This window comes from Haliaeetus leucocephalus, unplaced genomic scaffold (genome assembly GCF_000737465.1).
Source record: "Haliaeetus leucocephalus isolate CR32 unplaced genomic scaffold, Haliaeetus_leucocephalus-4.0 Scaffold205, whole genome shotgun sequence".
NCBI lineage: Eukaryota > Metazoa > Chordata > Aves > Accipitriformes > Accipitridae > Haliaeetus > Haliaeetus leucocephalus.
The window spans coordinates 817,876-831,338 of NW_010972641.1; the positions used below are offsets into that span (position 1 = coordinate 817,876).

The window sequence follows — 13,463 nt, forward strand, 5'->3', positions numbered from 1 at the left end:
GTTCCCGAAGGAGGCTGTGACCCCGTGGGAACCCCATGCTGGAGCAGGCTCCTGGCAGGACCTGCAGATCTGTGGAGAGAGGAGCCCACGGAGCAGGTTTTCTGGCAGGACTTGTGACCCCGTGGGGGACCCACGCTGGAGCAGTGTGCTCCTGAGGACTGCACACTGTGGAAAGGACCCATGCTGGAGCAGTTCGTGAAGAACTGCAGCCCGTGGGAATGGCCCATGTTGGAGAAGTTCGTGGAGGACTGTCTCCCGTGGGTGGGACCCCACGCTGGAGCAGGGGAAGAGTGTGATGAGCCCTCGCCCTGAGGAGGTGAAGCGGCAGAAAATAACGTGTGATGACCGTAAACCCCATCCCTGTCCCCCTTGTGCCGCTGGGGGGGCTTGGTGGAGAAATCCGGGAGTGAAGTTGTGCCCGGGAAGAAGGGAGGGGTGGAGGGAAGGTGTTCTGAGATTTCGTTTTATTTCTCATTTACCTTACTCTGGTTGATTTGTCATAAATTGAGCTAATTTTCCCTAAGCTGAGTCTGTTTTGCCCATGACAGTAATTAATGAATGATCTCTCCTGTCCTTATCTTGACCCGCAAGCTTTTTGTTATATTTTTCTCTCCCCTGTCCAGCTGAGGATGGGGGAGTGATAGAACGGCTTTGGTGGGCACCTGGTGTCCAGCCAGGGTCAACCCATCACATATCCATAGACAAATCCCTGGCCACTACACAGAAGGGGCTGAGGAATGAAAAAATTAGGACCCCTTCATGTAAAAATCACACAGGGAGGAGAGAAACCAGTGGGAATATCTGCAGTACTGCTCCAGCCATGGTGCCCTCGGCTCTCCATTCATACATCCTTATTGCCCCAAGATTCAAAACCACCTCAGTTCAATGTGTGAGATGAGGTCCTTGCTCATTTTTTGTCCTTTTAAGAAAGTTAAAAAATCTCAGACCAAATTTTTCCAATTAATAACTAAAGATCTAAAGGTTGGTAAAGAAAGTTTTTACCTGACATTGACCGCAGTCCAGGTTCACGTGCACTCTTTTAGATCACTGTAAGTGTTGAAGGGGGGAAGCGAGGGCAAAAACCTGAGTGTTTATATCTGCTTGTTTCCAGCTAATAACCATTCAACAACACACATACTCACTATTCCAGCATGCGTTCATATTATCCAGAGGAGGTTATTGACAGCTGCATTTCCTGGTCCTGGACAGGATTTGGTCAAAAAAACATGGTGCTGAAAGAGAGGGCACGAAGACAAGTATGAGCATCAGTTCTTCCTTTCATGCATGTATGAAATAATACACAGTGATTCAAAATCCTCCTGAACTGAGTTAACAGACTTAAATTCCTTTGAAGAAAGGATTGAAGAAGATGAGGTTAAATCACCAAACCTTTTGACAGAAGTTACTAGATTCTTTTAAGAAGAGAGCCCACAGTTTTGCCCTGATTAAAAGCAAAACATTCATTTTAGAATATTAGAATATAACAATTTACTGAAAAGTTATTTGGGAGAAACAGAGCTATGTACTGCAGTTGAATGGAAAGTTTAAAACCAGGAGCAATGTGCAATGCTCAGAATGTTATCTAAGACTTCAAAGCAGCAGTTGTGAAGAATCAAAACTCAAAAATGAATATCATAGGAAGCAGGACCTTATCAAGTTAAATGTGAGAGTAATAGACCAAGTAACAAACCATGAAGTGTGGGGGCATGAAATTATGATAAAATTCTTACTGAGCAGAAAAAAATGAACTTCCAAAAAGCAGGGGAGAAACATTTTGTAAAAGTATTCACTTTTTCGCATGTAATAAGAAGTGAGTGCGGCTCACAGAATTAATACTTTAAAGCTTTGTTCAGAAAAAATGGTGAGATTTACTAGGTTGGTTTTATTTATATGACTTTTATATATATGTATACACACATACATACATATATTGATTTTTTATATCTCTCTATATATAATACAGTTGCTACCCCAGCAATCATCTAAACTAGTGACAAGATACATCTCAACATGAAAACGAGGATCTTTCTAAATGCAGCTTGCTATGTCAGTTACGTCATTTCCAATCAGTTGAGCACACACCAGACGGAACAGTGGAATTAGCACCCACCAAAAGTATGCCTGAAAACTGTTAAATATCTTTCAACGTTATTGAATTCCATCAGATATACAGTTCCACCAAAAATCAAAACATTTTGCAAATAATAGGCAGTCTTTCCTGGGTTTTATTATTAGTAGTAATTATGATAGCATCATGAAAACGTAACCTTGTTTGAGCTGACGAATGCTCCACTTACCCTCAAATCCTGACTACAGCAGTGATCAGCAGCAGGAATTTATAGCAAACAGGAAGAAGTATGAAGGATTTGTTCTTTGCCTTCCCAGTTGCCAGCAGTAAACTGGCTTTCTGAGCTGGACCCTCCATCATACCCACAGTGGTTGCTAGCTGCTGAGCAGAGAGACCGACCCAACTGTCATAAGCTTGATCTCAGTGACATCTTATGGCAATACATTTCACACTTTAATGACACAATGAGTGAAAGGTATTTCCTTTTGTTTGCTTTAAATGTTTGTATATGGTTAAGCCTGTACCTCCTTAGATAGGAAGAAACGGAGAATAATGCATCGCTATTTACATCTGTTATACCATTTATGATTATATGGACTTGACATGTCCACTCCTCTGATCTATTTTTCTGAATGACAAATCCTAATCTATTTAATCTTATCATATATAAAACCATGCCACATCTCTGGTTATCTGTGCTTTCTTGCCCTCTTCTCGTTCTATGATGTCTTTTTTTTTTTTTTTTTTAGTGAGGCTAATACTACATGTGATATTCTAGACATGACAACAATATGGATCTTTTACAATAGCATAAAAATGTGTCTGCTTTATATTTTGTTTTTACAGGGATCAGCCCTTGAGTCCTTTTTAAAGACTGTGCCACAGTTACAACATTACTTCTGGCATCAAGGCTGATATAAGTGACAGATTATATGTTACAGTAGTTAGTTCAAAAATGTCATATTTGAGTTCCTTTAAAACACTTTCGGGGTGAACATCACCTTATGGCAGTTCTTATTGTTTGATATTATTTACATCTTCTAAAACACCTTCAGATGATGATAGACATTGAGAAACTTCCTCAGATTGTGAGAATCTCTCTAACCTTTTTTGTTGTGAACATCAGTGAAAACAATTAATTTAGTATTCAGTACTTTTATACCTTGATTGCCTATCTACCCAATCATGTCTCTGGGAGGCCTCCTGCTTCTAGTGTGGTTATTTTAACAAAAAAGAATTACTAACTTTTATGTCTGTAGCAAGTTGATTCTCAAAATACTGTGGTTTATATTTAACTTGACAGATTTTGTGGTTTTTTTCCCTATTTTTCTCCATTGAGATGACTTACACTTTTGAGGGGTGTCTTTCCAAAATCTTTTTCATTCTGCCGTATTGGGTTGGGTGTTAGGGGGGGGGTTTTGTTTATAAGATAGGTGATTTTTATAATAAAAAAAAAAAAGATGGGTTATATGTGATTATTCTGAGTCTCTCATACATTTTATCTCTAGCCTGCCTCCACACTGTCTGCATTAAATCTTTTTAGCTGTTTTTTTCATTTTTAACTAACTTCCTCAGTTTTGTCTGCTCGCTCTCTGAAAGTTAAGTATTACGCAGTGGATTTTTTTTTTATCCTTTTCCTTCTCAACAAGTATGTTGACTTTCAGTCCAGAAGTGGTTCTCTGATAACTACTTCTTAAATCAGGGCCTATGTACTACTCAGAACTAAATCAGCTTCTCTTCTTGTGGGTTGTCCAATTACTTGCTACAAGCAGCAATCGTTTATGGTATGTAAAAGTTTCATTTCTTTTGTCCCTTCCTGATTTAATGCCACAGGTGTTGGAGCATATGAAATTTTGCGTTATTGTGTAAACTCTGCACAGCCAGTGTAATTTCACTTACCCTGTTGCATTTGTCACCATCTCCATCGTGTGGTCAGTAATGCAGCCCTAGCATTATACTCTCCCTAGTCAGGCATGAATTCTGTAAATAGTTGCTTGATCATGTTGATAGAATTAACTTATCTGGTTTGACACTAAACTTCCCTTGATGTATTACTTTAATTCCCTGGGGACACTTTGTATAATCCAGTAATACAGTGTCCCTTTGATACTCTTCCTTCCTCCAATTTTCAGTCTATCTTTTCCATCTAAGACCAAAATATTTTAAATGGATTTGAAGGTTGTTTGTTGGTTTTCTTTTTTTATATGAGTATTCTTAAATAAGATACAGCTAAAAAATAATTGTATAAATGAAACACACAGAATTTTGTTTCACAAAATAAAAAGATCCTTTTTCTTGAGATTCTCTGAATTTGGGAAATTTGCTCAGATTCAACAAGAAGCCTAAAGTCCATTTCTAAATCCTTCCCAGCTGAAACTTTTGTTGTCTCCACTGTTCTGCTTCTACCATTTTTTTGTGGCCAATAAGACTTTAATTACACCTTTCAAGCTACATCTCATGAAATACAAGACCATTCTAGATTATACTCCAGTCATAGCCTAAACCTTGATATAAAGCTATTTTCTGTATCCTTCTCATTTTAAGTCAACATGAGTTTTTCAGGAGAACACAAAACATTTTTTCCATGCTTTGCTTGTGAAAGACAGAGTACTCTGCTGTTTACTGGCACTAACAATATTTCCACATTTGTCTCCCACACAGCATTTATTTTATATTTTCACTTTATCTTATTGACTATTTTGTGATTACATTTATTCCCTTGTGCTGCCACATTCTATGTATAGTTTGTTCTGCAATATGTTTTGACACTCCAAGTGAACTTACTGAATTTCGCTATACTTGGTATTTTCCCCTCAGTAGTCGTATGTGTCTGATGGCACTAGCCCTTTTCTTCCTCCTGTTGTTTAGATCATCTTTGGCACTTATCTTCTTCACTCCGTCAGACAGAGCTGTCTAAGACTGTGCTGGGCTGCCATCCATCAAAGCCTGCTCGCTTTTTGTTAGTCCCTCCACAACCAATAACCTGCACCAGAAGTGCTTGACACCTGGCGAAAACCACCTCCCAGCTGTTACATGACTTTCCTAATTCATAGTTCAACGTGAAACAAAGGATTGACCAGGACACGGGGAACATTGGTGGTTCTTTCAGTCAACAGTTAGGCAGAGAGTCTCACTCACTTTACTGAATTGCTCCTGCCGTGGGTCCCCCTCTGATAGTACAGCCTCTGTCTCAGCAGCACGGCCCTAATCCTCCTGAGTGGGAAAAGACTTATGAGGCATCACTACAGCACAGCTGCCACAGAAACAGTTTCTGGCAAAAAATATGGCACTTGAAGTATTGCACTGATTACCCTCACCTCTGTGTGTAGTTTTCCCCGTGAATATTTGCTGACACAAAGCCATCTTGAAGGACTGGAGTAAATGATGTTGGCCAAGAGGTTGTGTGATGGCAGGCTTTCTATTCAGGAATCCAAGTAGCATGGGTCCCTGTAACTGAAAAGATCGCACATCCTGCTGTCCTGTCAAAGCAGACTCATAAAGTAGATAGTGTCCCATTTTCTAAGGGCCCCATTCTCCCAAACAACTGGAAGGAGCGTTCCAGTGCCTACTTCATGACTGAGGTAGAGGAGATGATCCCACATGATCTTGATTTGAAGGAATGGGACACTCATGCTTAAGATGTAAAATGTTGCTCCTTGATGATTTTTATAACATCTTTCATAGAGAAAAAGGAAGATAAGAATGCAATAAGTTATAAAATGGCAAATCTTCTTACTGTTCCTATTTTATATTACGTACTAATTTTGGCTCATGAAGCTAGATGTAAAGCCACAGGAAGATGTCACACAAAAACTGTGTCAGGCTGGGAAACTTGGGTCAGGGGGCAAAACTGTAGTGTATCAAGAGCATTCAGGAAGACAGAAGTGTCAGGAAAACCTGCAAATTATAAGCTAACTTCCCTTCAACTAGGTATCCAGTGCAATGGCCAGCAAAACATTGCAGGTACTTACCTAAAAAACAATGCACTATAAATAGCATGTGCTGTATTTTTTTAAAATGGGGCTTGAAAAATTATTCTTCAGCACTCTACCCTCTTATGTGACCCTGCTGAGTTGGTTGTTTGTGCTGGTTATGGTGGCATCTGTTGCTGGGAAATGAATTGCTTCCATCCGTCACTGGTTTCAAACAACTCTATTTTCACCATATACAGTGAAGATGAGCAATGAAAGAGGGTTCTAGTCCTTAAGCAGCAATATGGGAAGGCAAAGTGTCTGTTATAAGATATACTCAAAGTTCTAAAAATGGTCTGAGTTTCAGGCTTTTTAAAGTTTCTAATATCTAATATTCTATCAATAAATTATAATTACTTGAAAAAAATCCTTTGGTCTCACTGGAAGTTTCCTAGACAGAGAGTTTTCAATACTGGTTTGGAGTCACTAAGACATCATAAGAAAAAGTCCAAAGTTTAAAAGGTGTTACCCAATAAACCAGTAACTAAATATTTTCTCTGTCCCGTTTGTTTGTGGTGGTATTGCTTGGGAAAGCAGAGGTGGAGGATAACAAATTTCATCTAAGCAGTTATTTTTCTGGGAATTGAAAAATTGTCAATCTTTACAGAGTAAGGAGTAGCAGGAGTTCTAGGGCTATTGCAATGAAACACATGACAAATTTCCTAAGAATTGTGTCTTTCGCTGTGCATGGTCCTTTGGCTGAGTACAGGTTTGACATTACACGAAAAGTTTACTCCTATGATCGTAATGATCACTCCTGTTGAGGGATTACAAGATGCTAGGTTCCTCCAGGCTTCTCAGGGCTTTAAAATAATAGAGAACTCAGAACTTCTGAAATTAATGCTGAGGTTCTGATATTGCAATCATGCCTCAGTGGAGGAGTTACAAAGGGAAAAAAGACTCACTGCAGGGAGTGCCGTCATGCTGCAGCACAGGTATTCTAGCAAAAGATCGGAGGTAGCATTAACAGCCCTGCTCTGACTCTTTACTATGGAAAGCTCTGTATTTTGTTCCTGTTTTAAGAGTTAAAATGTGTAGTGTAGAGTGCACTTATAGGGATGGCTTTTGTCAGAAAAGCTCTCACGCAGCTTTGATCAGCAATTAATATGAATCCAAACTTGCACTGCATTATTTACTATCGTACCCTGCCATGCCTTCATAGGTCTTAATTCTCAGTCTCTGGGCTGTATTCACCTCACCTGGATAATTCCCTGAGCTCTTGGTGACACTCTTTCCCTAAATGTGAGCAAGCTGCGAGCTGGATATGGTGTTTTGATAGCAGCAGGAACCTGTCCCTGGCTCCCTGTCATACGGGAGATGCATGTTCAACTTGTGATGGAGGAGAGGCAGAAAAGCCCACAGGAAAGATGGTAGCGAAGACCAAGTTGACAGAGTAATTCCTTCATCCCACATGTACTCCCTCCCCAGGAAGAGATGCAGCCTTGCTGCATTAATTGAGCTACTGGCGGGAAGCGTACACAGGCATTGACAATGGAGGCGATAAGAGGGACTGCAGGGTATGACCCACCCTGAGACTGGAAGCAGCAGTATGGCCCTTCTCACCAAAAGCCTGATGCTCTTCCTTTATGTTACAGATTTCACACTGACCCAAACTATAGAAGAAATCAAAAACTTGCTTTCTTTGCTAGCATCTGATTTGCTTTTTTCTCCATTCTCAATAGTCAGCTCCATGGTAGCTAACAGCTAAAACAACCCATTTCTGGAAAAAGGGGAAACAAGAAAATTACAGGGCAGATGCAGAAGATCGTATGAAAGGAAAACACCAGATTTTCTTCTCTCAAGTAATGCATGTATATTTAGATGCACTTACAGTGAACATGTAATATACCAAACCACCACCCTCAAGTCAAGTCAAAAATAATAAATAGTATTAGAGACTTTCTTCTGCAATGTTTGCCATTTCAGGGGCAGTAGCTACCTCTGAACTTTCTTTGCACGCTTTACTCACTGTTTGCTCGCTATAAAACTATTGCCATTAACAACCATCCCAGTGATTTCAACTGGAAGATAATTTAGGCTAAACATGGCTTTGCTTTAACAACTGAATATACATAAATGCAATCACTTGGTTTTATTTACGCTTTATGTCTAGCTGAATAGAGTTGTGCATCAGGGGAAGCAATGGGCCTGATTCTTCATCTCTCTCTGTCACCTGTTCACATCATTTCACTGCTGCAAAGTACTCACAGATTTCATTACAAGGCTGACTGCAAACGATCCACATCACGTAACGTACTGGTTTCCATCCAAAGGGCCGGCAGCAGTGGGATGACTCCCCGCAGCCTGTTGGTGTCCCCAGCGGTGGTGCCACCGGAGGAGCCATGCAGCAGCCAGGGTTCTCCCAACCCCATGCCTCCCACACTGGCAGAGAGCGAGAGGCAGAATCACACCACCTGCACCTCGTTACCTAAGGGCTTGCACCAAATACAGCTCAGCTGAATTCAAGAGCTAGCCTCAATATGTAGCTCCAGATCTCACAAAAACACTCCTACTAAGAATAATTTTCCCATCATATGTGCGGTTTTCACAGAGTGTTAATAGATCCTGCTTCGTGGCCCTATGGAACCAGCTCTTTTCCAGCAAACTTAGAAGTGCCATTCTCACTCTCTGTAGCAGAAAGGGCATAAAGCAGTGCACTATCAAGGCCAGTCACCACACACAGGGATACCTGGTATTACAAAAATCAAGCTGGTTACAGAAGATCACACCAACTCAGAAACTCTGTACAGAAATAACAAAAGAGCTTTTCAAACAGAACCTGAAGACAACTTTGCAAGGTTAATACAGAGCCCTTCAGGCTAGCAGGCAGCTTGCTTTCGTTATTCTCTGCCCAGGAAGCATTTATCACTATGAATTCATTGAAAATTTTGAAATACAGTAAAATGAGGAGAGCAGACTTGCAGGAAAACCTCTCCCTTTGCTACAATCTGTTCAGGAGAGAAAGGAAAGGATATTTGTATGCGCATGTAGGAGAGAGAGAGAGAGGTTTGAGGCGGGGGAGTATACCCAGAGGAAACACAAATACCATTTCACAGTGGAAGTGTGAGTGCGAGAACATAGTATCTGTATTTTTTCTAATATTTGTGCAGGTTCCATCAGTGTATAAAGGAAAAAGAATCCTGCTAATTTAAAACAGCTACAATGACTTGCTGAAATGTAAATAAGCTGCTATTGAAATTATGGGGAAAATTATTTGAAAATTGATTGCCTTTTTGACATTTAAGACAAAGGGATAGAAGTTCTCTTACATTATCCTAACTGAAAAAAGCACTTTTTGTCACTTTCAGAACTATAAGAGCATTGTTCTATTATGATGATATTTTAATTTCAATTTTAATACCTCATGATTCTAAAATTTTGGAAAATACATGTTAATCTCAGCAGAAGTAGAAATAATGAAGTTTGCAAACAATATCTGAGTGTGGGGCTCGGTTAGCAGCAGGTGCTCTGCCAGACCACAGGTTCTATAGGATATGAAACCAGAGGGCTGCAGTTCTGACCTGTGCCCCAGGACTGATGTGGTGAAATACAAAAGATCTGTTTATGGTTGCCATTCTGCAAATGCGATTACTTCAGCATTGTCTTAGCCATGCCACGAGTTAGAAATGTTCCCAACTTGACTCTACAACCTTGCTTACAGTGAATATCATTTATCCCCAAGACATTCCTTCGCTGCAGTTAATTGCAGAATGAGGTCCATGCCATCTCTGTGTAAGACAGAACTCAAGATAGATGTTGAAAGAAGTATAGCAGATGTTTAATGGAGAACCAGACAGATTTCTGCAGTAAAATGCATGCCATCAAAAGTCAATAAAACTTACAAAAGGCAAACTGTATTTAACTAAGAGGATGCAAATATCTAGGATTTAAATACCAATCCGCAGTTTGCAACTTTAACCCAAGAGACTAGCAATAGTGCCATTAGCAATGCCATTTAATCTAAAGAAAATGGCCTTTCAGGTAAGATTTCACGTCCATATTTTTGTCCTACACACCTTTCAGGGCAGACCTGACAACAAGCTACATGTTGGGACTACATCATGCAACATGAGATTCCCCATTGCTAATCCAGCAGAGGAGTTTTACTCCTCAGCAGCCCCACCTCTTTGGGTAAATCTCACCTGCCTCTGGAACGGTGTCCTTGCATTAATTCAGCTTAGGAATTGAAATGAAAGCAGGAGGGGAGGGGGGGCGGGGAAATCAATGAGAGGCTTAGTCAATATGACCAACCTAACGCATTAGATTGTTTTGCTCAATTACATTTCTTTTCCATAGCTTAATTTAGATAACCGTCAGGTAAAAGAGGAAAAAATGGCTACATACAGTTAATGCAACAGAAGGTATCAGCTGATTTAAGCAGCTGGCCAAAGCAGTTAGCAATGCATCTATCCCATGGTTAAATTATTCTCCTAGATCTGCATAATACATGCATGACTGATATTTTTATCTAGAGCATTAAACCTAATGGCTGGTTAGTTGAAATACAAAACTGTTCTGAACAAATTCATGAAGTTCAGAGAGCTGGTGTAGGTCCCAGAAATACCCATCTGTCAATACATTTTAGTGGTCCCTGCAGCCTCGTACTGAAAAATCGAAAGACTCTGCATTTATAAAGGGCTGGGTACATATTTGCAGTTACTTGGGTTTAACTATGTATTGATATAATATTCCGAAAATTTGGAGAAAATTGTTTTCAGAATCTGAGATGTAATAGCTCAGCCAACTACAGCAAACAGCTAACTATACTTTTTTGTTTTCTTTCTCTGCAGGTATACCCAGTATTTCCAGTATTGGTAGTAAGTAATAAAACCAGTATTGTTTTGCATTGTCATTCAGCTTCTTGGATCTAATTTCCCAATATCCCTTTCTGTTGTAAATAATGTTTCTCTGAAAATGTGCTCTATAGTGCAGGGACTATGTATTGGCATTCCTCTGTTGCATTAACATGTAACCCTATTATGTGGTCAAAGAGGATGTCACTCCTGACAACACATCTGCCTTCAACTGCAGATTTTCTGATCAGCAGATGAAAACTGAGTGCTATACTGTTTCACAGAAAATACTTGTTGAGCATCTTTTTTTTTTTTTAAAAAAAGTGTTTGCTAATAACAGAGAAGTATAGGACCATTAATTTTCATGCATGTATGTGTGTGTGTAAATTCAAAGAGCAAATGGAAGAATTTATAAATGGAAGAGTTTTCATTTTTGTGAAGTAGCTTAGCAAATGCAGTGTATCTGCTGGAATCTTTGCATTAACTCCAGCAGCCTTTGAACTGGGCTTTACTCCACAAAATAAACAGAACTGTGTTCCTTCACAAAAACCTGCTTTGCTGTATGCAATTAAAGCACCAAAATATTAAACTATAATAAAACTGTAACACCATTATGTAAAGAATTACTATATCAACAAAATAGATTATTAATTAAATAAAACACTTGAAGGGACTAAGTGCACAGTAGCTCAGCTGTGAGTCTCAATTGAGTCCCATACCTGAGAAGTGCACACAGTCATGGCATGTTAGCTGATTACAAATAAAGCAGGGAGGTAGAAATGGGATCCTGCTGTGGCTGACTGAAAGAATATTCTCCACAGCCTCAGTTTTGCAGAGGCTTTAGGACAACTTCTGTGATGCAGGACTATCACAATGATAAAATATCACAGCAGTAAAACGCAATTTGCTATACCAAATATCCAACTGAAAAGCTTCTAATAATTTGGGTAAAACTATCTCGCTTCTTATGCAGGGTCAGGTCTGTCAATTTATAAATCAGCTCAGTTTACTTAAGCTCATGAATGGTGCTGATTTGTTAAGCTCTAGACAGCAAGTTAAATGCCATCAAACTAGCCTCCTTGCAAATGAGAGCAGCATTAACAGCTGAATGCCATGGCATCTGTTTTGCAGCTTTAAATAGTGAAACAGCATCAATGACAATAACATGCAAATGAAAGCCTTCAGTCTTAATAATGTAATTTTCCTGCTGTAGTGTCTCCTTCGGCATTCGCGTGACTGCAAATGCATAGTGATATGCTGTTTTCAAAACCTTCGTTTTATACATATATTTTATAACCAAAACAATGAACTAAATGAAAGAGAAGAAGTTTATGTCACTGTTCTCAGGAATATTCCTGCCATTAATAACAGAAATGGGATGAATGGGAAAATAGCTCTTCGGAGTTTGGTTGTGCTATAGTTTCTTAGTACTGTGTTGCATGGACTATACGGTTGTGTTTTCACTTCACACTCCATACAGCCTTCGTCACCACATCTACCATTTCTGAGCATCAGCAGATGTTGGCCTTTGAAAACTTAATAGGGAAACTCAAATACCTTTTAAATAATGGTGACCTGAAAGGATGCATTGTTGACCTATTTGTATTTAACACTGGACTGATAAGTATAGTTTATCTATTACAAATGGAGAAAATTCTGTTTAACATTCTGTAGGAAATACAAGAGTTTCTGCAAGTCTATGCTTTATCTTTAATCTGCTGTAAATATCTTAGAATAATATGTGGTAGAATTCAACAGATTTCTTTGCCTACATGGAAAGGATGAAGCATGAGCATCTCTTCATGAGCACAAGTAAATACTGATACTCTGCTTGGTTTTTTCATGTGTTTTTTCTTAAATAGCTCAGGGGGAAAATAGCTCTACTTGCATAATGTTCCTGTAAGATAGAAATAGCAGAATTATCGTTAAACAAGGATAGAACCCATAAATTTATCCTGGTCTCCAAGAGAATTTAACAGAAGTACAATTAACACATAAAACCAAACAAGATTAATTAGCTGTGGCTGCTTTAATGGATTCTGCATGATTTCTTCTTTTGTCTATGCTAATACAATGTTTGTGTTCATATCAGCAGAGTTTTTCCCCATCTGGGGACAGGAAGTTACTCTCAGGAGATACAGTTTGGGTTTTATTTTGCCTGGCAGCAGACACTAATGGTGGGTTGGGGAGCGTATTGGCTTTTGTGGGCTTCAAGCTTTTGCTAGTATATAAGGACGACGGGGTTGGGGCAGGGGGGTTATGAAGACTAAACTCCCAGCATACAAAGATGCCACTGCAAGCGATGTTCATTTAACACTTCTAAGACTGCAATGAAAGCAAGCAAAGAAAAATAAAATATATTTACCTCTGTGCACATATATGTATCATTCTCTATTCCTTTTTTACCTCAAAGGATCTTGTATTAAAGCAGCTCATCATTGAAGTTTGAACACAAAGAAAGAGTGGTCATTAAGTAAACATCCTTTCTGATCATCTAGAAGATGAAGGGAGAAAAAAAAAAAAAATCAGAGCTTTCCCATTAAGGTCATTTGTACCTGCTGTTGTCTATCAGTTGAATTAATAGGTTCTCTGATCATTTCCAGCATTCTTGATTCCAATGCTGGCCCTTTC

The 13,463-nt window shown here is 39.3% G+C and overlaps 1 protein-coding gene across 1 annotated transcript in view; it reads left to right on the forward strand.

Annotated features, from left to right (window-relative positions):
• NTNG1 (netrin G1) overlaps positions 1 to 13,463 on the forward strand; it is a 152,156-nt gene that overhangs the window by 91,291 nt on the left and 47,402 nt on the right. The window contains exon 4 of the mRNA XM_010566089.1: positions 10,830 to 10,856. Within this exon, the coding sequence (XP_010564391.1) occupies positions 10,830 to 10,856 (27 nt within the window). The remainder of the gene's footprint in view (positions 1 to 10,829; positions 10,857 to 13,463) is intronic.